General features: G+C 49.9%; 1 protein-coding gene across 4 annotated transcripts in view; it reads right to left on the bottom strand.

The window, feature by feature from the left end:
- LOC110529167 (kinesin-like protein KIF13B) overlaps nucleotides 1–25826 on the bottom strand; it is a 66422-nt gene that overhangs the window by 20180 nt on the left and 20416 nt on the right. For all 4 annotated transcript variants that reach the window (XR_016497575.1, XM_090242450.1, XM_090242449.1 and 1 more), the window contains exons 14-27: nucleotides 21898–22008; nucleotides 21478–21612; nucleotides 21256–21386; nucleotides 20530–20616; nucleotides 20210–20397; nucleotides 19527–19776; nucleotides 19162–19324; nucleotides 17829–17975; nucleotides 15149–15298; nucleotides 11637–11732; nucleotides 9567–9740; nucleotides 8255–8412; nucleotides 2878–3010; nucleotides 289–438 (exon numbers count right to left, since the gene is read on the bottom strand). Coding sequence is in view for 3 of the 4 variants with exons in the window: in XM_090242450.1 (XP_090098576.1) it covers nucleotides 289–438; nucleotides 2878–3010; nucleotides 8255–8412; nucleotides 9567–9740; nucleotides 11637–11732; nucleotides 15149–15298; nucleotides 17829–17975; nucleotides 19162–19324; nucleotides 19527–19776; nucleotides 20210–20397; nucleotides 20530–20616; nucleotides 21256–21386; nucleotides 21478–21612; nucleotides 21898–22008 (2073 nt within the window). In the remaining variant the exon portion in view is untranslated. The remainder of the gene's footprint in view (nucleotides 1–288; nucleotides 439–2877; nucleotides 3011–8254; nucleotides 8413–9566; nucleotides 9741–11636; nucleotides 11733–15148; nucleotides 15299–17828; nucleotides 17976–19161; nucleotides 19325–19526; nucleotides 19777–20209; nucleotides 20398–20529; nucleotides 20617–21255; nucleotides 21387–21477; nucleotides 21613–21897; nucleotides 22009–25826) is intronic.

A 25826-nucleotide genomic window follows, 5' to 3' on the forward strand; every position in this document is an offset into this window, starting at 1 on the left:
CACGGGGAGAATCTCCTCCTTCACTCAACTCACGGGGAGAATCTCCTCCTTCACTCAACTCACGGGGAGAATCTCAACTGCATTGCCTTTATTCCTTTCTCTCTCCTCTCCTTCCTATCAAAGCCCATTGGATGAGAAGATGAGAGGGGAGGAACCTCTGACATTTCAATCCAATGGGCTTTGAGAAGGAGAAGGAGGAGAGGAGTGAGGACACGAGGAGTTAAGGAAATACAATTGAGGTTCTCGCAATGTGTCAGATTACCATAAACTGATTCCAATCAGTGTTACCTGATAGCTGTCCATGTCCTCATTCGAAGGGCGGGCCTGCCGAACCTCCACGTTGCCGATGGAAACAGAGAGGATTTTTGTGGCAATGAGAGGCATGGTGCCCGAGTCCTGTACGGACCGGACCTCCACCTGAACACGACGAGACTGGCCCTGGGGAGGGGGAGACAGGGTTCAGGTTAGAGACTGGCCCTGGTGAGGGGGAGACAGGGTTCAGGTTAGAGACTGGCCCTGGGGAGGGGGAGACAGGGTTCAGGTTACAGACTGGCCCTGGGGAGGGGGAGACAGGGTTCAGGTTAGAGACTGGCCCTGGGGAGGGGGACAGGGTTCAGGTTACAGACTGGCCCTAGAGAGGGGGACAGGGTTCAGGTTAGAGACTGGCCCTGGGGAGGGGGACAGGGTTCAGGTTACAGACTGGCCCTGGGGAGGGGGAGACAGGGTTCAGGTTACAGACTGGCCCTGGGGAGGGGGAGACAGGGTTCAGGTTAGAGACTGGCCCTGGGGACAGGGTTCAGGTTACAGACTGGCCCTAGAGAGGGGGACAGGGTTCAGGTTAGAGACTGGCCCTGGAGAGGGAGACAGGGTTCAGGTTACAGACTGGCCCTGGGGAGGGGGAGACAGGGTTCAGGTTAGAGACCAGCACTAGAGAGGGGGACAGGGTTCAGGTTAGAGACTGGCCCTAGAGAGGGGGACAAGGTTCAGGTTACAGACTGGCCCTGGGGAGGGGGAGACAGGGTTCAGGTTACAGACTGGCCCTGGGGAGGGGGAGACAGGGTTCAGGTTACAGACTGGCCCTGGGGAGGGGGAGACAGGGATCAGGTTAGAGACTGGCCCTGGGGAGGAGGAGACAGGGTTCAGGTTGGAGACTGGCCCTGGGGAGGGGGAGACAGGGTTCAGGTTAGAGACCGGCCCTAGAGAGGGGGACAGGGTTCAGGTTAGAGACTGGCCCTGGGAAGGGGGAGACAGGGTTCAGGTTAGAGACTGGCCCTAGAGAGGGGGACAGGGTTCAGGTTACAGACTGGCCCTAGAGAGGGAGACAGGGTTCAGGTTAGATACTGGCCCTAGAGAGGGGGAGACAGGGTTCAGGTTAGAGACTGGCCCTAGAGAGGGGGACAGGGTTCAGGTTAGAGACTGGCCCTAGAGAGGGGGACAGGGTTCATGTTAGAGACTGGCCCTAGAGAGGGAGACAGGGTTCAGGTTAGAGACTGGCCCTAGAGAGGGGGAGACAGGGTTCAGGTTAGAGACTGGCCCTAGAGAGGGGGACAGGGTTCAGGTTACAGACTGGCCCTAGAGAGGGAGACAGGGTTCAGGTTAGAGACTGGCCCTAGAGAGGGGGAGACAGGGTTCAGGTTAGAAACTGGCCCTAGAGAGGGGGACAGGGTTCAGGTTAGAGACTGGCCTAGGAGAGGGGGACAGGGTTCAGGTTACAGACTGGCCCTAGAGAGGGGGACAGGGTTCAGGTTAGAGACTGGACCTAGAGAGGGGGACAGGGTTCAGGTTACAGACTGGCCCTAGCGAGGGAGACAGGGTTCAGGTTAGAGACTGGCCCTAGAGAGGGGGACAGGGTTCAGGTTACAGACTGGCCCTGGGGAGGAGGAGACAGGGTTCAGGTTAGAGACTGGCCCTGGGGAGGAGGAGACATGGTTCAGGTTAGAGACTGGCCCTGGGGAGGAGGAGACAGGGTTCAGGTTAGAGACTGGCCCTGGGGACAAGGTTCAGGTTACAGACTGGACCTGGGGAGGGGGAGACAGGGTTCAGGTTAGAGACTGGCCCTGGGGACAAGGTTCAGGTTAGAGACTGGCCCTGGGGAGGAGGAGACAGGGTTCAGGTTAGAGACTGGCCCTGGGGAGACAGGGTTCAGGTTACAGACTGGACCTGGGGAGGGGGAGACAGGGTTCAGGTTAGAGACTGGCCCTGGGGACAAGGTTCAGGTTAGAGACTGGCCCTGGGGAGGAGGAGACAGGGTTCAGGTTAGAGACTGGTCCTGGGGACAAGGTTCAGGTTAGAGACTGGCCCTGAGGAGGAGGAGACAAGGTTCAGGTTAGAGACTGGCCCTGGGGAGACAGGGTTCAGGTTACAGACTGGACCTGGGGAGGGGGAGACAGGGTTCAGGTTAGAGACTGGCCCTGGGGACAAGGTTCAGGTTAGAGACTGGCCCTGGGGAGGAGGAGACAGGGTTCAGGTTACAGACTGGCCCTGGGGAGGGGGAGACAGGGTTCAGGTTACAGACTAGCCCTGGGGAGGGGGAGACAGGGTTCAGGTTAGAGACTGGCCCTGGGGACAAGGTTCAGGTTAGAGACTGGCCCTGGGGAGGAGGAGACAGGGTTCAGGTTACAGACTGGCCCTGGGGAGGGGGAGACAGGGTTCAGGTTACAGACTGGCCCTGGGGAGGGGGAGACAGGGTTCAGGTTACAGACTGGCCCTGGGGAGGAGGAGACAGGGTTCAGGTTACAGACTGGACCTGCAGGGATCACAGACTTCCTACTAAACATCTAGTATACACCAAATAAAACGACTCTTGTAGAAACTCCCAAGGTGGTAGCGCCAAAACACACTGCCTCCCGTACTGCACACAGAAAACAAGCTACCGACCTGTCTGAGCTGGAAGATGCCCCCAGTGCCCACGTCCTTGGGTGGTAGGACCTCTACAGGGGTGAACTCTCCTGCTTCATTCAGCTCCAACACCTGAACCCACAGCTCTAATCTACGAGTCACCTCACTCCACCTGGTCTCACACACACACACACGTTATCACGACAGTAATCAAATCAAGCTTTATTTATACAGAACATTTCAGACATGAACATAACACAATTTCACAGGGAAAAAACAAAAACATTTACTACAGAACAAGTGTAAAAGAATAAAAAAAAACTAAAAACTAAAGAATAACAAAACTGCACAACAACAAAAAATTAATTCCACTGAAATGTGTCGTCCGCATTTAACCCAACCTCTCTGAATCAGAGGTGTGGGGGGGGGTCTCTAAAATAAAGTTAAAAAATAAAAAAATAAAAAAAATATATACCAACCCACAGCTCCACCTGGTTATATACCAACCCACAGCTCCAGTCACCTGGTTATATACCAACCCACAGCTCCACCTGGTTATATACCAACCCACAGCTCCACCTGGTTATACACCAACCCACAGCTCCACCTGGTTATACACCAACCCACAGCTCCACCTGGTTATACACCAACCCACAGCTCCACCTGGTTATACACCAATCCACAGCTCCACCTGGTTATACACCAATCCACAGCTCCACCTGGTTATATACCAACCCACAGCTCTAGTCACCTGGTTATATACCAACCCACAGCTCCACCTGGTTATATACCAACCCACAGCTCCACCTGGTTATACACCAACCCACAGCTCCACCTGGTTATACACCAACCCACAGCTCCACCTGGTTATACACCAATCCACAGCTCCACCTGGTTATATACCAACCCACAGCTCTAGTCACCTGGTTATATACCAACCCACAGCTCCACCTGGTTATATACCAACCCACAGCTCTAGTCACCTGGTTATATACCAACCCACAGCTCCACCTGGTTATATACCAACCCACAGCTCCACCTGGTTATATACCAACCCACAGCTCCAGTCACCTGGTTATATACCAACCCACAGCTCCAGTCACCTGGTTATATACCAACCCACAGCTCCACCTGGTTATATACCAACCCACAGCTCCACCTGGTTATATACCAACCCACAGCTCCAGTCACCTGGTTATATACCAACCCACAGCTCCAGTCACCTGGTTATATACCAACCCACAGCTCCAGTCACCAGGTTATACACCAACCCACAGCTCCAGTCACCTGGTTATACACCAACCCACAGCTCCACCTGGTTATACACCAACCCACAGCTCCACCTGGTTATATACCAACCCACAGCTCCAGTCACCTGGTTATATACCAACCCACAGCTCCACCTGGTTATATACCAACCCACAGCTCCACCTGGTTATATACCAACCCACAGCTCCACCTGGTTATATACCAACCCACAGCTCCAGTCACCTGGTTATATACCAACCCACAGCTCCAGTCACCTGGTTATATACCAACCCACAGCTCCAGTCACCTGGTTATATACCAACCCACAGCTCCAGTCACCTGGTTATATACCAACCCACAGCTCCAGTCACCTGGTTATATACCAACCCACAGCTCCAGTCACCTGGTTATATACCAACCCACAGCTCCACCTGGTTATATACCAACCCACAGCTCCACCTGGTTATATACCAACCCACAGCTCCACCTGGTTATACACCAACCCACAGCTCCACCTGGTTATACACCAACCCACAGCTCCACCTGGTTATACACCAACCCACAGCTCCACCTGGTTATACATCAACCCACAGCTCCACCTGGTTATATACCAACCCACAGCTCCACCTGGTTATATACCAACCCACAGCTCCACCTGGTTATACACCAACCCACAGCTCCACCTGGTTATACACCAACCCACAGCTCCACCTGGTTATACACCAACCCACAGCTCCACCTGGTTATATACCAACCCACAGCCCCACCTGGTTATATACCAACCCACAGCTCCACCTGGTTATATACCAACCCACAGCTCCAGCCACCTGGTTATATACCAACCCACAGCTCCACTTGGTTATATACCAACCCACAGCTCCACCTGGTTATATACCAACCCACAGCTCCACCTGGTTATATACCAACCCACAGCCCCACCTGGTTATATACCAACCCACAGCCCCACCTGGTTATATACCAACCCACAGCCCCACCTGGTTATATACCAACCCACAGCTCCACCTGGTTATATACCAACCCACAGCTCCACCTGGTTATATACCAACCCACAGCCCCACCTGGTTGTACACCAACCCACAGCCCCACCTGGTTATATACCAACCCACAGCTCCACCTGGTTATATACCAACCCACAGCTCCAGCCACCTGGTTATATACCAACCCACAGCTCCACCTGGTTATATACCAACCCACAGCTCCAGCCACCTGGTTATATACCAACCCACAGCTCCACCTGGTTATATACCAACCCACAGCTCCACCTGGTTATATACCAACCCACAGCTCCAGCCACCTGGTTATATACCAACCCACAGCTCCACCTGGTTATATACCAACCCACAGCTCCACCTGGTTATATACCAACCCACAGCTCCACCTGGTTATATACCAACCCACAGCTCCACCTGGTTATATACCAACCCACAGCTCCAGCCACCTGGTTATATACCAACCCACAGCTCCAGCCACCTGGTTATATACCAACCCACAGCTCCAGCCACCTGGTTATATACCAACCCACAGCTCCACTTGGTTATATACCAACCCACAGCTCCACTTGGTTATATACCAACCCACAGCTCCACCTGGTTATATACCAACCCACAGCTCCACCTGGTTATATACCAACCCACAGCCCCACCTGGTTATATACCAACCCACAGCTCCACCTGGTTATATACCAACCCACAGCTCCACCTGGTTATATACCAACCCACAGCCCCACCTGGTTGTACACCAACCCACAGCCCCACCTGGTTGTACACCAACCCACAGCTCCACCTGGTTATATACCAACCCACAGCCCCACCTGGTTGTACACCAACCCACAGCTCCACTTGGTTATATACCAACCCACAGCTCCACTTGGTTATATACCAACCCACAGCTCCACCTGGTTATATACCAACCCACAGCTCCACCTGGTTATATACCAACCCACAGCCCCACCTGGTTGTACACCAACCCACAGCCCCACCTGGTTATATACCAACCCACAGCCCCACCTGGTTATACACCAACCCACAGCTCCACCTGGTTATACACCAACCCACAGCTCCACCTGGTTATACACCAACTCAGTAGTTGAATCGTCTTCATGTATTGTTTTTCTGTGTGATCCTGTTTGCAAACCACATGTCCTTTTGGATACCCATCCTTCCCTCTCCCCCAGGGCAGAATACTGTACCTCTCTCTGAGCTACCCCTACCAGCATACCCCTCTACCCATCTACCCCTACCAGCATACCCCTACCAGCATGCCCCTCTACCCCTACCAGCATGCCCCTCTACCCCTACCAGCATGCCCACCTACCCCTACCAGCATACCCCTCTACCCCTCTACCCCTACCAGCATACCCCTCTACCCCTACCAGCATACCCCTACCAGCATACCCCTCTACCCATCTACCCCTACCAGCATACCCCTCTACCCCTACCAGCATACCCCTCTACCCCTACCAGCATACCCCTCTACCCCTCTACCCCTACCAGCATGCCCCTCTACCCCTACCAGCATGCCCCTCTACCCCTACCAGCATGCCCCTCTACCCCTACCAGCATGCCCCTCTACCGCTACCAGCATACCCACCTACCCCTACCAGCATACCCCTCTACCTCTCTACCCCTACCAGCATACCCCTCTACCTCTCTACCCCTACCAGCATACCCCTCTACCCCTACTAGCCTACTCCTCTACCCCTACCAGCATACCCACCTACCCCTACTAGCCTACTCCTGTACCGCTACCAGCATACCCACCTACCCCTACCAGCATGCCCCTCTACCCCTACCAGCATGCCCCTCTACCCCTACCAGCATGCCCCTCTACCCCTACCAGCATGCCCCTCTACCCCTACCAGCATGCCCCTCTACCCCTACCAGCATGCCCCTCTACCCCTACCAGCATACCCACCTACCCCTACCAGCATACCCCTCTACCTCTCTACCCCTACCAGCATACCCCTCTACCTCTCTACCCCTACCAGCATACCCCTCTACCCCTACTAGCCTACTCCTCTACCCCTACCAGCATACCCACCTACCCCTACTAGCCTACTCCTCTACCGCTACCAGCATACCCACCTACCCCTACCAGCATGCCCCTCTACCCCTACCAGCATGCCCCTCTACCCCAACCAGCATGCCCCTCTACCCCAACCAGCATGCCCCTCTACCCCAACCAGCATGCCCCTCTACCCCAACCAGCATGCCCCTCTACCCCAACCAGCATGCCCCTCTACCCCAACCAGCATGCCCCTCTACCCCAACCAGCATGCCCCTCTACCCCAACCAGCATGCCCCTCTACCCCTACCAGCATGCCCCTCTACCCCTACCAGCATGCCCCTCTACCCCTACCAGCATACCCCTCTACCCCTACCAGCATACCCACCTACCCCTACCAGCATACCCCTCTACCCCTACCAGCATGCCCCTCTACCCCTACCAGCATACCCACCTACCCCTACCAGCATACCCCTCTACCTCTCTACCCCTACCAGCATACCCCTCTACCTCTCTACCCCTACCAGCATACCCCTCTACCCCTACTAGCCTACTCCTCTACCCCTACCAGCATACCCACCTACCCCTACTAGCCTACTCCTCTACCGCTACCAGCATACCCACCTACCCCTACCAGCATGCCCCTCTACCCCAACCAGCATGCCCCTCTACCCCAACCAGCATGCCCCTCTACCCCAACCAGCATGCCCCTCTACCCCTACCAGCATGCCCCTCTACCCCTACCAGCATGCCCCTCTACCCCTACCAGCATGCCCCTCTACCCCTACCAGCATGCCCCTCTACCCCTACCAGCATGCCCCTCTACCCCTACCAGCATGCCCCTCTACCCCTACCAGCATGCCCCTCTACCCCTACCAGCATGCCCCTCTACCCCTACCAGCATGCCCCTCTACCCCTACCAGCATGCCCCTCTACCCCTACCAGCATACCCACCTACCCCTACCAGCATACCCCTCTACCTCTCTACCAGCATGCCCCTCTACCCCTACCAGCATACCCACCTACCTCTACCAGCATACCCCTCTACCTCTCTACCCCTTCCCCCAGCCAGCCAGCCTTACCCCTCTTCCCCCAGCCAGCCAGCCTACGCCTCTTCCCCCAGCCAGCCAGCCAGCCAACCTACCTCTCTCTGAGGGTCCGTGTCTTGGCCTGAATGACTCCCAGATCCCAGAGAGCCAGGTTCCTGCGGTGGTTGACCTGCTTATGTCCGAATACCTCGATGGCCACTGCCCCCTCCGCCACAAACTCCACAAACTCCTCGGACACACACACCTCCATCTCCTGGGAACAAACAAACACAGAGCACACAAAAAGGCACATAAGACAAACACTGGACACACAATCATTCAAATTCTGTCAGATTATGAGATCCACCACAGCTCCTGAGCCACATATACCGCTTTGCTCTGGAAACGCTCCCAAAATGTTTTGGCTTTTCCAAAAAAATCATGGTTGAAGAATTCCCAGAATCAGGGAGAATACAGAACAAGCAGCAAGTTTCCGGGTTTTGAGTTGGTGTGGCTGTCCTCGCAAGTCTGGTTGTACACAGAACAAGAGCCATACAAAATGTCTGGAGGGATTAGTATCCGTATGTGGATAGACTTCTCCTCTGTCCTACCTTACTTCATTTTTACTAATTCTGTTCCCAGGAGACGAGCCACGGCCTCCGTGTTCCCCAGGAGACGGCCTCCGTGTTCCCCAGGAGACGGCCTCCGTGTTCCCCAGGAGACGGCCTCCGTGTTCCCCAGGAGACGGCCTCCGTGTTCCCCAGGAGACGGCCTCCGTGTTCCCCAGGAGACGGCCTCCGTGTTCCCCAGGAGACGGCCTCAGTGTTCCCCAGGAGACGGCCTCCGTGTTCCCCAGGAGAAGGCCTCCGTGTTCCGTGGTTACGGGCCGCGGCCTCCGTGTTCCGTGGTGACGGCCTCCGTGTTCCGTGGTGACGGCCTCCGTGTTCCGTGGTTACGGGCCGCGGCCTCCGTGTTCCGTGGTGACGGCCTCCGTGTTCCGTGGTTACGGGCCGCGGCCTCCGTGTTCCGTGGTGACGGGCCGCGGCCTCCGTGTTCCATGGTGACAGGCCGCGGCCTCCGTGTTCCGTGGTGACGGCCTCCGTGTTCCGTGGTTACGGGCCGCGGCCTCCGTGTTCCGTGGTGACGGCCTCCGTGTTCCGTGGTGACAGGCCGCGGCCTCCGTGTTCCGTGGTGACAGGCCTAACCCATTGTCCCACTGCTCCCATTGCTCCTGTCAGCTGTATACCCAGCTTTCAGTTAGAATGAGTCTGTTTAATCAAATCTAATACGACCAACAAATTATAGCACAGGACACATGCAGAAGTTTAGGCTTTTCTATACAATATGTAGAGAGAGACTCCTCTGCTGTCCTCTACGGCTATTCAAGGTTTCTATGCCCGTCTCTATGTGACCGAGCCACAGTCCCACCTTGCTACTGTCAAACAGCACGGTGCAGAGGGGCTCTTTGCTGGTGGCTGACGGAGGTGAGGGCTCCATCTCCGGGGCGATGAACACAGGCTCGTCCTGCCCCCAGAAGTGGTACTGGCAGAACACAAAGTTACCCAGGTGACGGGGAAGACCTGTAGCCTGCAGGATCCTCACCTGGACAGAGAGGAGAGGAGGAGACACTCAGCGAATTCATGGACACATCCCATAACAGAGTGAAGTGGCTATAGATTCTGAATGATCAATTCAACAAACATTTAAACAAACACCGCTTAAAAAGGACAAGACAAACATTTGAAAACACTAACATATTACTGTCTATTTTAAATCGAACCATTAGCATCCAACGATTCATTGGGTGTAAAAATGTGGTTAGGTATTGATTTTGGACTGTTTGCAGAGGACAGAGCAGAGATGCCTAAATGGAAGTCAAACAGTAGCCAGTCTAGTCATAGACTGTTCTCTCTGCTACCGCACGGCAAGCGGTACCGGAGCACCAAGTCTAGGTCCAAGAGGCTCCTCAACAGCTTCTAACCCCAAGACATAAGACTGCAGAACATCTAGTCAAATGACTACTCAGACTATTTGTATTGCCCCCCCCCCCCCCCCCCCCACACACACACTGCTGCTACTCTCTGTTATTATCAATGCATAGTCAATTTAATAACTCTACCTACGTGTACATATTACCTCGACTAACCGGTGCCCCCGCACATTGACTCTGTACCAGTATCCCCCCTGTATATAGCCTACACATAGACTCTGTACCGGTACCCCCTGTATATAGCCTCCACAATGACTCTGTACCGTAATACCCTGTATATAGCCTCCACATTGACTCTGTACCGGTACCCCCTGTATATAGCCTCCACATTGACTCTGTACCGGTACCCCCTGTATATAGCCTCCACATTGACTCTGTACCGGTACCCCCTGTATATAGCCTCCACATTGACTCTGTACCGGTACCCCCTGTATATAGCCTCCACATTGACTCTGTACCGTAATACCCTGTATATAGCCTCCACATTGACGCTGTACCGTAATACCCTGTATATAGCCTCCACATTGACTCTGTACCGTAATACCCTGTATATAGCCTCCACATTGACTCTGTACCGGTACCCCCTGTATATAGCCTCCACATTGACTCTGTACCGTAATACCCTGTATATAGCCTCCACATTGACTCTGTACCGTAATACCCTGTATATAGCCTCCAGATTGACTCTGTACAGGTACACCCTGTATATAGCCTCCACATTGACTCTGTACCGGTACCCCCTGTATATAGCCTCCACATTGACTCTGTACTGGTACCCCCTGAATATAGCTTCCACATTGACTCTGTACCGGTACCCCCTGTATATAGCCTCCACATTGACTCTGTACCGTAATACCCTGTATATAGCCTCCACATTGACTCTGTACCGTAATACCCTGTATATAGCCTCCACATTGACTCTGTACTGGTACCCCCTGTATATAGCTTCCACATTGACTCTGTACCGGTACCCCCTGTATATAGCCTCCACATTGACTCTGTACCGGTACACCCTGTATATAGCCTCCACATTGACTCTGTACCGGTACACCCTGTATATAGCCTCCACATTGACTCTGTACCGGTACCCCCTGTATATAGCCTCCACATTGACTCTGTACCGGTACACCCTGTATATAGCCTCCACATTGACTCTGTACCGGTACCCCCTGTATATAGGCTCCACATTGACTCTGTACCGGTACACCCTGTATATAGCCTCCACATTGACTCTGTACCGGTACACCCTGTATATAGCCTCCACATTGACTCTGTACTGGTACCCCCTGTATATAGCCTCCACATTGACTCTGTACCGGTACACCCTGTATATAGCCTCCACATTGACTCTGTACCGGTACCCCCTGTATATAGGCTCCACATTGACTCTGTACCGGTACACCCTGTATATAGCCTCCACATTGACTCTGTACCGGTACACCCTGTATATAGCCTCCACATTGACTCTGTACCGGTACCCCCTGTATATAGGCTTCACATTCTCTTACCACACACTCCATTTTGCGAGTCTCTCCATCTGCAGTGGTCTCCTCCTCCAGCCCCTCGCTTCCCCGCCACACCTCTACATGGAGACGCCCTGCCACCTAACAGAGAGAAAGACACACGATCTCATTAACCCTTTACACTGCTGGGATATTGGCCTATATATTGAAAAAGTCTCTTAAAAGAAAAAAAAATCTAAAAATACATAAACCATGGTAGCAATTGAAAAGGGAAACATTTTGGAGATCACGGGGAAATGATTAGACTAAAAAAAGGTGAGGACACAACAGTTCACCTGACAAGACTGAATCCAAACTTTTTACACTGTTGATTTTCCGTGCATTTTTACTGTACTTTTCACCACAGTTGTGATGAATGAAATCTGAAAACACTCTGGATACATTCAGTAACATGACGAGAATATTCCTGGGATAATGTGGAGTAGGTGCAACGTAAGACAGTGAGACAGTTTCAGTGAGAGGACGAACTGGTTGCCCCACAGGGTTTCAGTGAGAGGACGAACTGGTTGCCCCACAGGGTTTCAGTGAGAGGACGAACTGGTTGCCCCACAGGGTTTCAGTGAGAGGACTAACTGGTTGCCCCACAGGGTTTCAGTGAGAGGACTAACTGGTTGCCCCACAGGGTTTCAGTGAGAGGACTAACTGGTTGCCCCACAGGGTTTCAGTGAGAGGACTAACTGGTTGCCCCACAGGGTTTCAGTGAGAGGACTAACTGGTTGCCCCACAGGGTTTCAGTGAGAGGACTAACTGGTTGCCCCACAGGGTTTCAGTGAGAGGACTAACTGGTTGCCCCACAGGGTTTCAGTGAGAGGACTAACTGATTGCCCCACAGGGTTTCAGTGAGAGGACTAACTGGTTGCCCCACACGGTTTGAGTGAGAAGACGAACTGGTGTCTCCAAGTGGCCCCACATCTCTCTCCAGTGTACACAGTTCCTAAGTCATTTCAATGCACTTTTATGACTCAAAGAAGAGTCTTCAACTATACGTTTGTTTTTTTGAGCCTCTCCTCGCTGAGTCGTCGAGGAACTAGAGCAAGGACACTTGTAGTTGTTTTGTTTGGGACACAACCCAGCCTCCCCACAACTGTTGTTTAGGCAACCCTAAAACAGACCATTTATAAATCACTAATCAGGGTCAGGTGGGCATCAGTATTATATAAGCTTATTCTATGGCCAACATGACTAGCTAAGTTATATAAAACATATTACAGTGTTGGGCTTTCACGTGTAATTCAGGGAAACAGATCATCCCATTGGTGCCCATAGAAAGGAGTCCTGAGAGGATTCAGGTTTGTGTGACACGACAAAACAGGCTCATTGTGTTCAGAACAACCCAGAGCACGACGCCGTGTCACCATGCACAGCTAACATAGGGATTTATAAACGTTGACACTGTATATGACATGAGATTCATTATTTGGAAATATGAAGTGCACATTTGGACTTACAGGTGATTGGTTTGTATGACATCAGAGCTGTATTTATTATAATCCTCAACAGGATTATAATTTTTAAAAAATAGACTCCCCTTAAAAATTTACAACATTTCCCTCACTCAGACAACAAAACATTTCCCTCACTCAGACAACAAAACATTTCCCTCACTCAGACAACAAAACATTTCCCTAACTCGGACAACATTTCTAAAGTTGGCCAATCAGTGGGAGGGATCGGGGCAACTTTATGTCGAGCGAGGTGCTCAAGATCAGAATGACTGTCAATCAAAACCCAGACAGAAGAGCAGACACTGAGCTCTGACATCATCTATAGCATGTTACTGTACAGACACTGAGCTCTGACGTCATCTATAGCATGTTACTGTACAGACACTGAGCTCTGACCTCATCTATAGCATGTTACTGTACAGACACTGAGCTCTGACCTCATCTATAGCACGTTACTGTACAGCCACTGAGCTCTGACCTCATCTATAGCACGTTACTGTACAGCCACTGAGCTCTGACCTCATCTATAGCATGTTACTGTACAGCCACTGAGCTCTGACCTCATCTATAGCATGTTACTGTACAGACACTGAGCTCTGACCTCATCTATAGCATGTTACTGTACAGACACTGAGCTCTGACCTCATCTATAGCACGTTACTGTACAGCCACTGAGCTCTGACCTCATCTATAGCATGTTACTGTACAGACACTGAGCTCTGACCTCATCTATAGCATGTTACTGTACAGACACTGAGCTCTGACCTCATCTATAGCACGTTACTGTACAGCCACTGAGCTCTGACCTCATCTATAGCATGTTACTGTACAGACACTGAGCTCTGACCTCATCTATAGCATGTTACTGTACAGACACTGAGCTCTGACCTCATCTATAGCACGTTACTGTACAGCCACTGAGCTCTGACCTCATCTATAGCATGTTACTGTACAGCCACTGAGCTCTGACCTCACTGTACAGACACTGAGCTCTGACCTCATCTATAGCATGTTACTGTACAGCCACTGAGCTCTGACCTCATCTATAGCATGTTACTGCACAGCCCACAGAGCTCTGACCTCATCTATAGCATGTTACTGTACAGCCACTGAGCTCTGACCTCATCTATAGCATGTTACTGTACAGACACTGAGCTCTGACCTCATCTATAGCATGTTCCTGTACAGCCACTGAGCTCTGACCTCATCTATAGCATGTTACTGTACAGCCACTGAGCTCTGACCTCATCTATAGCATGTTACTGCACAGCCCACAGAGCTCTGACCTCATCTATAGCATGTTACTGTACAGCCACTGAGCTCTGACCTCATCTATAGCATGTTACTGTACAGACACTGAGCTCTGACCTCACTGTACAGACACTGAGCTCTGACCTCATCTATAGCATGTTCCTGTACAGCCACTGAGCTCTGACCTCATCTATAGCATGTTACTGTACAGACACTGAGCTCTGACCTCATCTATAGCATGTTACTGCACAGCCCACAGAGCTCTGACCTCACCTATAGCATGTTACTGTACAGCCACTAAGCTCTGACCTCACCTATAGCATGACACTGTACAGTCACTGAGCTCTGACCTCACCTATAGCATGTTACTGTACAGCCACTGAGCTCTGACCTCACCTATAGCATGTTACTGTACAGACACTGAGCTCTGACCTCATCTATAGCATGTTACTGTACAGCTACTGAGCTCTGACCTCATCTATAGCATGTTACTGTACAGCCACTGAGCTCTGACCTCATCTATAGCATGTTACTGTACAGCCACTGAGCTCTGACCTCACCTATAGCATGTTACTGTACAGCCACTGAGCTCTGACCTCATCTATACCATGTTACTGTACAGCCACTGAGCTCTGAACACACACACACACGAACACACACACACCTCTCCCTTCTGGTTGATGATAGGTACAGCGTACTGCAGCTTAATGAGATGAACACACACACACCTCTCCCTTCTGGTTGATGATGGGTACAGCGTACTGCAGCTTAATGCGATAGAATGAACACACACACACACACCTCTCCCTTCTGGTTGATGATGGGTACAGCGTACTGCAGCTTGACGTCGTAGAAGAGACAGGCCAGAAACACGTTGGCCACTCCTATCAGACTGTGGTTCTCCTGCTCGTCGAAGAACGGGTCGGCACGCTTGAAGTAAGAACGCATCACCTAGACAGGGGGAGAGGAAGGGAGAGAGAGACAGGAAGGGAGAGAGACAGGAAGGGAGAGAGAGACAGGAAGGGAGAGAGAGACAGGAAGGGAGAGAGAGACAGGGTGGGAGAGAGAGACAGGGTGGGAGAGAGAGACAGGGTGGGAGAGAGAGACAGGGTGGCAGAGACAGGGGGAGAGAGAGACAGGGTGGCAGAGACAGGGGGAGAGGGAGACCGGAAGGGAGAGACAGGGGGAGAGGGAGACCGGAAGGGAGAGACAGGGGGAGAGGGAGACCGGAAGGGAGAGACAGGGGGAGAGGGAGACCGGAAGGGAGAGACAGGGGGAGAGGGAGACCGGAAGGGAGAGACAGGGGGAGAGGGAGACCGGAAGGGAGAGACAGGGGGAGAGGGAGACCGGAAGGGAGAGACAGGGGGAGAGGGAGACCGGAAGGGAGAGACAGGGGGAGAGGGAGACCGGAAGGGAGAGACAGGGGGAGAGGGAGACCGGAAGGGAGAGACAGGGGGAGAGGGAGACCGGAAGGGAGAGACAGGGGGAGAGGGAGACCGGAAGGGAGAGACAGGGGGAGAGGGAGACCGGAAGGGAGAGACAGGGGGAGAGGGAGACCGGAAGGGAGAGACAGGGGGAGAGGGAGACCGGAAGGGAGAGACAGGGGGAGAGGGAGACCGGAAGGGAGAGACAGGGGGAGAGGGAGACCGGAAGGGAGAGAGGGAGACAGGGTGAGGCAGTAGACTAGGGCACTATCCACTTTTATTTATTTATTTTTTTAAACGCTCTCCTTCATCTGAAATGATTGGAAAAGACTTGACCAGTGAAAACAATATGGTGGAAGTTGGTCATTACGTTGGCCTTACACCTGAGCTGTATTCGAATACTCACACGAACCGTACTATTTGTGATGTGAATTGAGTATATAGTATGCTTAATGGTCATAGTTAGTATGCCAAAATGTTCCCAGATGTCATTCTAAATTCGCCAAAGTAGAACCTCAGAGAACACTATATCCGTACTTTGGGGCACATAATGCAATTTTTCAAGAAATGGGCATTTTCAGATGTGAAGAAAATGGCGGAAAAAAGCATAATTAAAAACAGACTGGAAGCTTCAAAAGGAGGGTGGTGCTTGGAATCATTGTTCTTCCTCTGTCAACCATGGTTACCTGCAAGGAAACACGTGCCGTCATCATTGCTTTGCACAAAAAGGGCTTCACAGGCAAGGATATTGCTGCCAGTAAGATTGCACCTAAATCAACCATTTATTAGATCATCAAGAACTTCAAGGAGAGCGGTTCAATTGTTGTGAATAAGGCTTCAGGGCACCCAAGAAAGTCCAGCAAGCGCCAGGACCATCTCCTAAAGTTGATTCAGCCTCGGGATCAGGGCACCACCAGTACAGAGCTTGCTCAGGAATGGCAGCAGGCAGGTGTGAGTGCATCTGCACGCACAGTGAGGCAAAGACTTTTGGAGGATGGCCTGGTGTCAAGAAGGGCTGCAAGAAGCCACTTCTTTCCAGGAAAAACATCAGGGACAGACTGATATTCTGCAAAAGGTACAGGGATTAGACTGCTGAGGACTGGGGTAAAGTCATTTTCTCTGATGAATCCCCTTTCAGATTGTTTGGGGCATCCAGAAAAAAGCTTGTCCCGAGAAGACAAGGTGAGCTCTACCATCAGTCCTGTGTCATGCCAACGGTAAAGCATCCTGAGACCATTCATGTGTGGGGTTGCTTCTCAGCCAAGGGAGTGGGCTCACTCACAATTTTGCCTGAGAACACAACCATGAATAAAGAATGGTACCAACGCATCCTCCGAGAGCAACTTCTCCCAACCATCCAGGAACACTTTTCCAGCATGATGGAGCACCTTGCCATAAAGCAAAAGTGATAACTAAGTGGCTCAGGGAACAAACATCGATATTTTGGGTCCATGGCCAGGAAACTCCCCAGACCTTAATCCCATTGAGAACTTGTGGTCAAACCTCAAGAGGCGGGTGGACAAACAAAACCCCACAAATTCTAACAAACTCCAAGCATTGATTATGCAACAATGGGCTGCCATCAGTCAGGATGTGGCCCAGAAGTTAACTGACAGCATGCCAGGGCGGATTGCAGAGGTCTTGAAAAAGAAGGGTCAACACTGCAAATATTGACTCTTTGCATCAACCCCATGTAATTGTCAATAAAAGCCTTTGACACTTATGAAATGCTTGTAATTATACTTCAGTATTCCATAGTAACATCTGACAAAAAATATCTAAAGACACTGAAGCAGCAAACTTTGTGGAAATTAATGTGTCATTATTTGTGTCATTCTCAATATTTGTTACATTCTTTTGGCCACGACTGTACACTCATTATGTATGTAGTATACAGTATGTTAGTATGGGTATTCTAACAACTCTGGTTAGTTATTTTAGATCAGAACAGGAGGGAAGGGGCAAACTTTGAGACAATCTAGAGTCATGTCTTAGAAGTAGTTAACCACATCACTCAGCTTCAGCTTCAACTTCACACACACGGGTTGTAAACTCACAGGGTTGTCTTCGTCGTAGCCCTTCCACTCCTGGTACAGTTCTCTCATGTCCACCAGTCTGTTCTCCATCTTCTCCAGAGCCCAGATCTGTTTCCCTTTCCCCTTACGCCTCACCTGCACCGCGGGCTCACTCAGCACAGCATCACGCTGGAGAGAGATTTTATTAGGATCTCTTTTTAGTCCTCATTTCGACTAATCTTCCAAGAGTCCTTAAACATTAAAATACAACATTTATAATAGGATCACATTTTCACATATAACACACTGTTACAGACATAATACACTAACATAGCGACCAGATAAATACTCTTAACAGTCTATAAATACAGATTCATTCCTTCATCTACCATAGTCCAGCACAACGATCCTATGTATTATACTAAAATGGTTTTAAAAGTATTAATTTAATTTATATAATTGAAAGGTGTCTGGTTTGCTCAGATATATTATTACATTTCTTTACTGCTCTAAAATCGACATGTTATTTTTGCCTATTTCTCTTTTCTGTCTGGATAACACATAGATGGGGGACAATCTGTTCCTTCTTTACTGAACGTCTGTCTCTTACCAACTGAATACTGCTGTGAATACAGTTTGGCCATTTTCAAATGTTGTTTTTTTTCAATGATCTTGTTGATTTGATGACCAACCAAGAGCAGACTACAACAGAAGAACCATATCTCCACCTTAAAAACAATCCTAGCTGCTTTGTTCTTTTTTAAAATAGGATATATATTATTTCCCAGGTCTACTTGTAGAGCTTACTGTACCTGTTGAACCGATTGTCTTGATGCATAAATTGTAATATCTGCAAATATAGTAGTTTGAGTTTCAGATAAGGCATAAGGAAGGTCGTTGATATATATATATATATATATATATATATATTATTGGTTATTGGATCAGCAGGTCATCACTGCCTCTCTACACCATGCAGAGATTTGAACCAACCTGTCAGTTACTATGTGATGATCGAGATGCTTCCTGCTGATTCAGTATGTATGAGTTGTGTCAAAGTAACTTGTACATAAATAGTTAAGTAAAAAAGTGGCCCAAGGCAGCTGCCCTGTGGTATTCCACAGTTTAAAAGCATGAGGTGAAGAAAATGAACCATTGATATAGGTGGACTGAGAGGGAGGGAGGCAGAGAGAGAGAAAGATAGAGACACACACAACCCACTGCAACACCAGCAATGAAGAGACACACAGCAATTTTGTCAGTACTTGCCTGACTGTGTACTGTAAAGCTGATAGTGTTATCATGGTAGTTACTGCGCAGTCAGTCAAACACACAACTTTCCCCCCTCTTACACACACACAACACAACACCCGACCTTTCTGTTGGCATTGAGGTTAGCAGCAGGTATTTGCAGTGTGACCAGGTACTCCGTCCTCTTGTTGAGTTCCTCAGCTATGAAGCCAGCCTCCTGCACCAGCAGGTTAGCTCTGACGATCTGTTGTCTCAGCCTTCGCAGGCTACGCGTCATCATGGCCTCTCTACAGCACGGAGAGCGAGACAGAGGGTTAGGGACGGTTATTGGACCAGCAGGTCATCACTGCCTCTCTACACCACGCAGAGATTTGAACCAGCCTTGTCAGTTACTATGTGATGATCTAGACGCTTCCTGCTGATTCAGTATGTATGAGGAGTTGTGTCAAAGTAACTTGTTTCGTGGCCGTTTAACCCTTGACCCCTCACCTGTCCTCGCTCCAGCGGCGCATGCGTGTCTGGGCGCAGGGTGATGATGCGAGCGATGCTGCTGAGGGACAGGCTGGCTCCAGGTCTGCAGGCCCAGGGCTCTGCAGCAGGGCGTGTTTCTCTGCAGGAGGGAGCCGCTTCCTCAGCTGCTGCAGCTCCTGCTCGTACATCTGTCTCTGTCGCTCCAGAGCCGTCCTCTTCTCCTCCTCGTGCTGTCGCTCCAACGTCTGGAGGACAGACTGCATGGGGTCTGGGGGGGGGGGGGGGGGGGGGGGAGCGGGAGGGGAGGAGCGGGGGGAGAGCAGGGAGGGGGCGGGAGGGGAGGAGCGGGAGGGGAGGAGCGGGGGGAGAGCAGGGAGGGGGCGGGAGGAGAGGAGCGGGGGGAGAGGAGCGGGGGGAGAGGAGCGGGGGGAGAGCAGGGAGGGGAGCAGGGAGGGGAGGAGCGGGGGGACAGCGGGAGGGGAGGAGAGGGGGAGAGCAGGGAGGGGGGGGAGCGGGAGGGGGGAGCAGGGGGGGGGGAGTGGGGGGAGAGCAGGGGGAGCGGGGGGGAGGGGTTAGTGATGAAACATAGGAATGGATCTGAGATCAGACTGCCGAGCTGAATATAATCTTGTCATTCTGAACATGTCTGTATCTACCTTAGATGAATGCAATGTAAGTAAGTATCTCTGTAAAAATGTCACCGTTGTTGCCCATGCCTTTCATCATGACCTCTGTCTGGGCGAAATCGTATCCGAAGCTGACCTCGCTGGAGACGTCACTGGCCGTATCAAAGTCCACCTCCAGCTGGTCAGTACTGAGGAAACTCTTCATCACACCACCCTCCTCATCCTCAACCCCCGCATGGGCCAGGTGTCTGGGCAGGTTGATCCTGAGAGCGAGAGAGCGAGAGAGAGAGCGGCTTTAACCAAAACAACAGTGTTTGTGAATTAATGGCTTCAATACAACATAACAGCTGCCACTCAAGTAGAGGGAGAGACGGCTGTTCTGTAAACTCATCGACCTGAAGAAGTGGTTGTTTCCCCACAGGATGCGGTCTCCATGGTGAAGCTGGACTGGGTTGGTGACTGAAGAGCCATTCACACACGTACTGGAGACACAGACAGTCATGACTATTTACAGTAGAGATAACAGAAATTAACTATAGCAGTTCGGTGTAGTTCTAGCAGTTTTGTACCGTGCATTGTGGTGGGTGTGTGTGTGTGTAGCCCTACCGTGCATTGTGGTGTGTGTGTGTGTAGCCCTACCGTGAATTACAGTGTGTGTGTGTGTGTGTGTGTGTGTTTGTGTGTGTACCCCTATCGTGAGTTACAGTGTGTGTAGCCTACCGTGCGTTAGTGTGTGTGTGTGGTGTGTGTGTGTGTGTGTGTGTGGTGTGTGTATGTGTGTGTATAGCCCTACCGTGCGTTACAGTGCGTGTGGTGTGTTTGTGTGTGTGTGTGGTGTGTGTGTAGCCCTACCGTGCGTTACAGTGTGTGTGTGTGTGTGTGTGTGTGTGTGTGTGTGTGTGTGTGTAGCCCTACCGTGCGTTACAGTGTGTGTGTGTGTTTGTGTGTGTAGCCCTACCGTGAGTTACAGTGTGTGTAGCCTACCGTGCGTTAGTGTGTGTGTGTGTGTGTGTGTGTGTGTGTGTGTGTGTGTGTGTGTGGTGTGTGTATGTGTAGCCCTACCGTGCGTTACAGTGCGTGTGTGTGTGTGTGTGTGTGTGTGTGTGTGTGTGTAGCCCTACCGTGCGGTGCGGTGTGGTGTGAGCACCACTCCAGTCTCAGCGGTGATGTTGATGACACAATGTTCAGGGTGGATGGCCATACCACACAGCTGGATATCCTGAGAATCAGCAGAGCCAACACGCGTGTGCTCCTACACACGGGACTCAATCACTACCATGAAAAATAATAAATCCCAGATAGTAGCTTTAAGATCTGTGAATAGGATAAGTTGCTGACTGTACCTTTAGGTAGTAGACCAGCAGTTCGTTGAGGGCGGGGTCAGCGTTGAGGTTGACAAGGAAACACTTGTCATCTACCACTCTGATACCAGACGACTGGAGAGAGATGCCTAGCGACTCCAACTGTTTCTGACGCTCCTAGAGGACAACATAGAAGATAGATGACTGGAGAGAGATACCTAGCGACTCCAACTGTTTCTGGCGCTCCTACAGCACAACATAGAAGATAGATGACTGGAGAGAGATGCCTAGAGACACCAACTGTTTCGGTCTCTCCTACAGTACACACACAGTGGACAGTGGTAAAGACAGTAGACAGTCGTAGACTGGAGAGAGATACCTAGAGATTCTAGCTGCGTGTGAGGAAAGAAACATAATAAAACAGAAAACTAATCAGTACAGCAGGACTTTACGTGTAGCAACCTGAGCGACTGCCTCAGTCTTGCGTAGTTTCTGCTCCCAGGTAACAGTCATCTCCTGGATCAGCTTCTCCGATTCCTCGAGCCTGTCCTTCAGATCTGGAGCCTTCATGGACTGACAGGGAGAGGAGACAAATCAAATACACACAAATATACATTCATCACATGCTTGGTCAAACAACCGGTATAGACTAACAGTTAAATGCTTACTTACAGGTTCTTCCCAACAATGTAGGTCCTTCCCAACAATAAAATACACAATGACTTGTCTATATACACAGAGTACCAGTACTGAGTCCCTGTCCAGGGGTACGAGGTAATAACTTGTCTATATGCACAGAGTACCAGTACTGAGTCCCTGTCCAGGGGTACGAGGTAATAACTTGTCTATATGCACAGAGTACCAGTACTGAGTCCCTGTCCAGGGGTACGAGGTAATAACTTGTCTATATGCACAGAGTACCAGTACTGAGTCCCTGTCCAGGGGTACGAGGTAATAACTTGTCTATATGCACAGAGTACCAGTACTGAGTCCCTGTCCAGGGGTACGAGGTAATAACTTGTCTATATGCACAGAGTACCAGTACTGAGTCCCTGTCCAGGGGTACGAGGTAATAACTTGTCTATATACACAGAGTACCAGTACTGAGTCCCAGTCCAGAGGTACGAGGTAATAACTTGTCTATATACACAGAGTACCAGTACTGAGTCCCTGTCCAGAGGTATGAGGTAATGGAGGTGGATACGTACATATAGTCCTTCGGAAAGTATTCAGACCTTGACTTTTAGTCATCTACATCTTGTTACGTTACAGCCTCATTCTGAAATTCATAAATTGAGGCGGGGGGGGGGGGGGGGGGACAATCTACACACAATACCCTACAATGACGAAGCAAAAACAAGTTTAGAAATTTTTGCTAATTTATTAAACGTAAAAAACATGAAATTACATTTCCACAAGTATTCAGACCCTTTACTGAGTACTTTGTTGAAGCACCTGCCATGAGATCAGCTTGGCACATGGCTGACAGATAGCCGGAGCACGGGGGGGGGTTATGACCTAACAGCCGGTAATAAATAGTTAGCCGAAACTCTTTCTTGCCCTGCTGTGTGTTACAAACTGTGTGTGTGTGTGTGTGTGTGTAGCCCTACCGTGCGTTACAGTGTGTGTGTGTGTGTGTGTGTGTAGCCCTACCATGCGTTACAGTGTGCGTGTGTGTGTGTGTGTGTGTGTGTGTGTGTGTAGCCCAACCATGCGTTACAGTGTGCGTGTGTGTGTGTGTGTGTGTGTGTGTGTGAGATTGTGTGTGTGTAGCCCTTACAGGCCCCTATTGGGAAACAAATCCCTTTGTCTACAGAAGACCTTTGGAACAATATTCATGACACAGGAATGTTGTTATTAATGTTCCACGGGGGATCTAAAGAATTATCCTGTCATGTGGTTTATTATTTTGTGATGTCATTAAGGATGGTATGACAAAGTAACTGTGAAAGTGTACGTGTTCTATGTATCAAGTTTACATCTAAATGTGGTAGAAAATATATTATTAAATATATTATTAAACATATAGTTTTGTGAAGATAAAATTGTGATTGTCTTCTAAATGAGATCGTTGTTTTTCATATAAACTTGCGCCCAGTCAGTAGCCACGCCCAAGTGAGCTCAGAGTTAGCGTCAGCATGACAGACCACCCCTTTGGCCAGAGTGCTTAAAATAACTCCCTAAAGTATTCAACTCTACAGACCAGCCGACGTACAGCGTGAGCTAAACGGTACAAATGGTTAAAACTACAAGACCAGACAGCGTGGAGCGGTGGCTACACGGCTGAAAATGGTGAGAACCGTACATTGCCGGGTTACTACTGGCGTGTAGTCAGGAGCTGAACCCTAAACAATCAATCAACCATCAATACCAAAAGACGTTAGTTTACACGTTGAAATGGTGATAAACTCCGAAGCTCCTAACCTCAACCTCATCTAGGAGACCAGAAACATTCAAAGTCTACAGCGATGCATGTCAAAGAGGACCTAGAACTTTGTCTAAAAAGACACAAGGAGGGAAGGAGAATCCCCACAGACCACCGTTGGTACATCAGAAGTATCTGTTCTAACAAACACTCCACGACCAGAGAAGCGCTACAAAAAGGACATTGTGACTTCCGGTGGACAAACCAGAGCCTTACATACATCGACAACTTCACCATAGGAGTCATCGAGTTCAACAGAGATGGAACGACGATCAAGGACAGCTACGCATAAATACATATATGTTACATTTCTAATCCAAATAAGCAGTGGTTAGGGTGCTAAGTATAAATATTTACCTGAGAGTAGCTTCCAAACGTATCAAAGTGTTGTCTTACTTTGTCTCTCCATCTCTTTACCTACCCCTCCATCTCTGTGTGTAACAAGTCGTCATATCTTGTCAGTCCACTAGTGACTTTTATCTCTTGTAAATGTGTACAGTCGTGGCCAAAAGTTTTGAGAATGACAAAAATATTAATTTTCACAAAGTTTGCTGCTTCAGTGTCTGTAGATATTTTTGTCAGATGTTACTATGGAATACTGAAGTATAATTACAAGCATTTCATAAGTGTCAAAGGCTTTTATTGACAATTACATGAAGTTGATGCAAAGAGTCAATATTCCGCCCTGGCATGCTGTCAATTCACTTCTGGGCCACATCCTGACTGATGGCAGCCATTTCTTGCATAATCAATGCTTGGAGTTTGTCAGAATTTGTGGGTTTTTGTTTGTCCACCCGCCTCTTGAGGGTTTACCAAGTTCTCAATGGGATTCAGGTCTGGGGAGTTTCCTGGCCATGGACCAAAAATATCAATATTTGTTCCCCGAGCCACTTAGTTATCACAATCAGCATGACAGAGTGATCTCCAGCCTTGTCCTCGTCAACACTCACACCTGTGTTAACGAGAGAATCACTGACATGTCAGCTGGTCCTTTTGTGGCAGAGCTGAAATGCAGTGGAAATGTTTTTTGAGGGGATTCAGTTCATTTGCATGGCAAAGAGGGACTTTGCAATTAATTGCAATTCATCTGATCACTCTTCATAACATTCTGGAGTATATGAAAATTGCCATCATACAAACTGAGGCAGCAGACTTTGAAAATTAATATTTGTGTCATTCTCAAAACTTTTGGCCACGACTGTTCACTCACCTCTTAAAACGAGTTTTTCAACCACTCCTCAAATGTCTTGTTAACACACTATAGTTTTGGCAAGTGGGTTAGGACATCTACTTTGAGCATGACATACGTAATTTCACCATCAATTGTTTACAGACAGATTATTTCACTGTATCACAATTCCAGTGGGTCAGAAGTTCACATACAGTCAACTTAGTGTATCTTTAAACAGCTTGGAAAATTCCAGAAAATGATTTAGAAGCTCCTGATAGGCTAATTGACATCATTTGAGTCAATTGGAGGCGTACCTGTGGATGTATTTCAAGGCCTACCTTCAAACTCAGTGCCTCTTTGCTTGACATCATGGGAAAATCAAAAGAAATCAGCCAAGACCACAGAAAATAAATTGTAGACCTCCACAAGTCTGGTTCATCCTTATAGTACGCAAGTATAAACCCCATGGGACCACGCAGTCGTCATACCGCTCAGGAAGGAGACCCGTTCTGTCTCCTAGAGATGAACGTACTTTGGTGCAAAAAGTGCTAATCAATCCCAGAACAACAGCGAAGGACCTTGTGAAGATGCTGGAGGAGACAGGTACAAAAGTATCTATATCCACAGTAAAACAAGACGTATATCGACATAACCTGACGGGCCGCTCAGCAAGGAAGAAGGCACTGCTCCAAAACCACCATAAAAAAGAGCCAGACTACGGTTTGCAACTGCACATGGGGACAAAGATCGTACTTTTTGGAGAAATGTCCTCTGGTCTGATGAAACAAAAATAGA

Source organism: Oncorhynchus mykiss, chromosome 8 (genome assembly GCF_057628025.1).
Source record: "Oncorhynchus mykiss isolate SJ-2025 chromosome 8, ASM5762802v1, whole genome shotgun sequence".
NCBI lineage: Eukaryota > Metazoa > Chordata > Actinopteri > Salmoniformes > Salmonidae > Oncorhynchus > Oncorhynchus mykiss.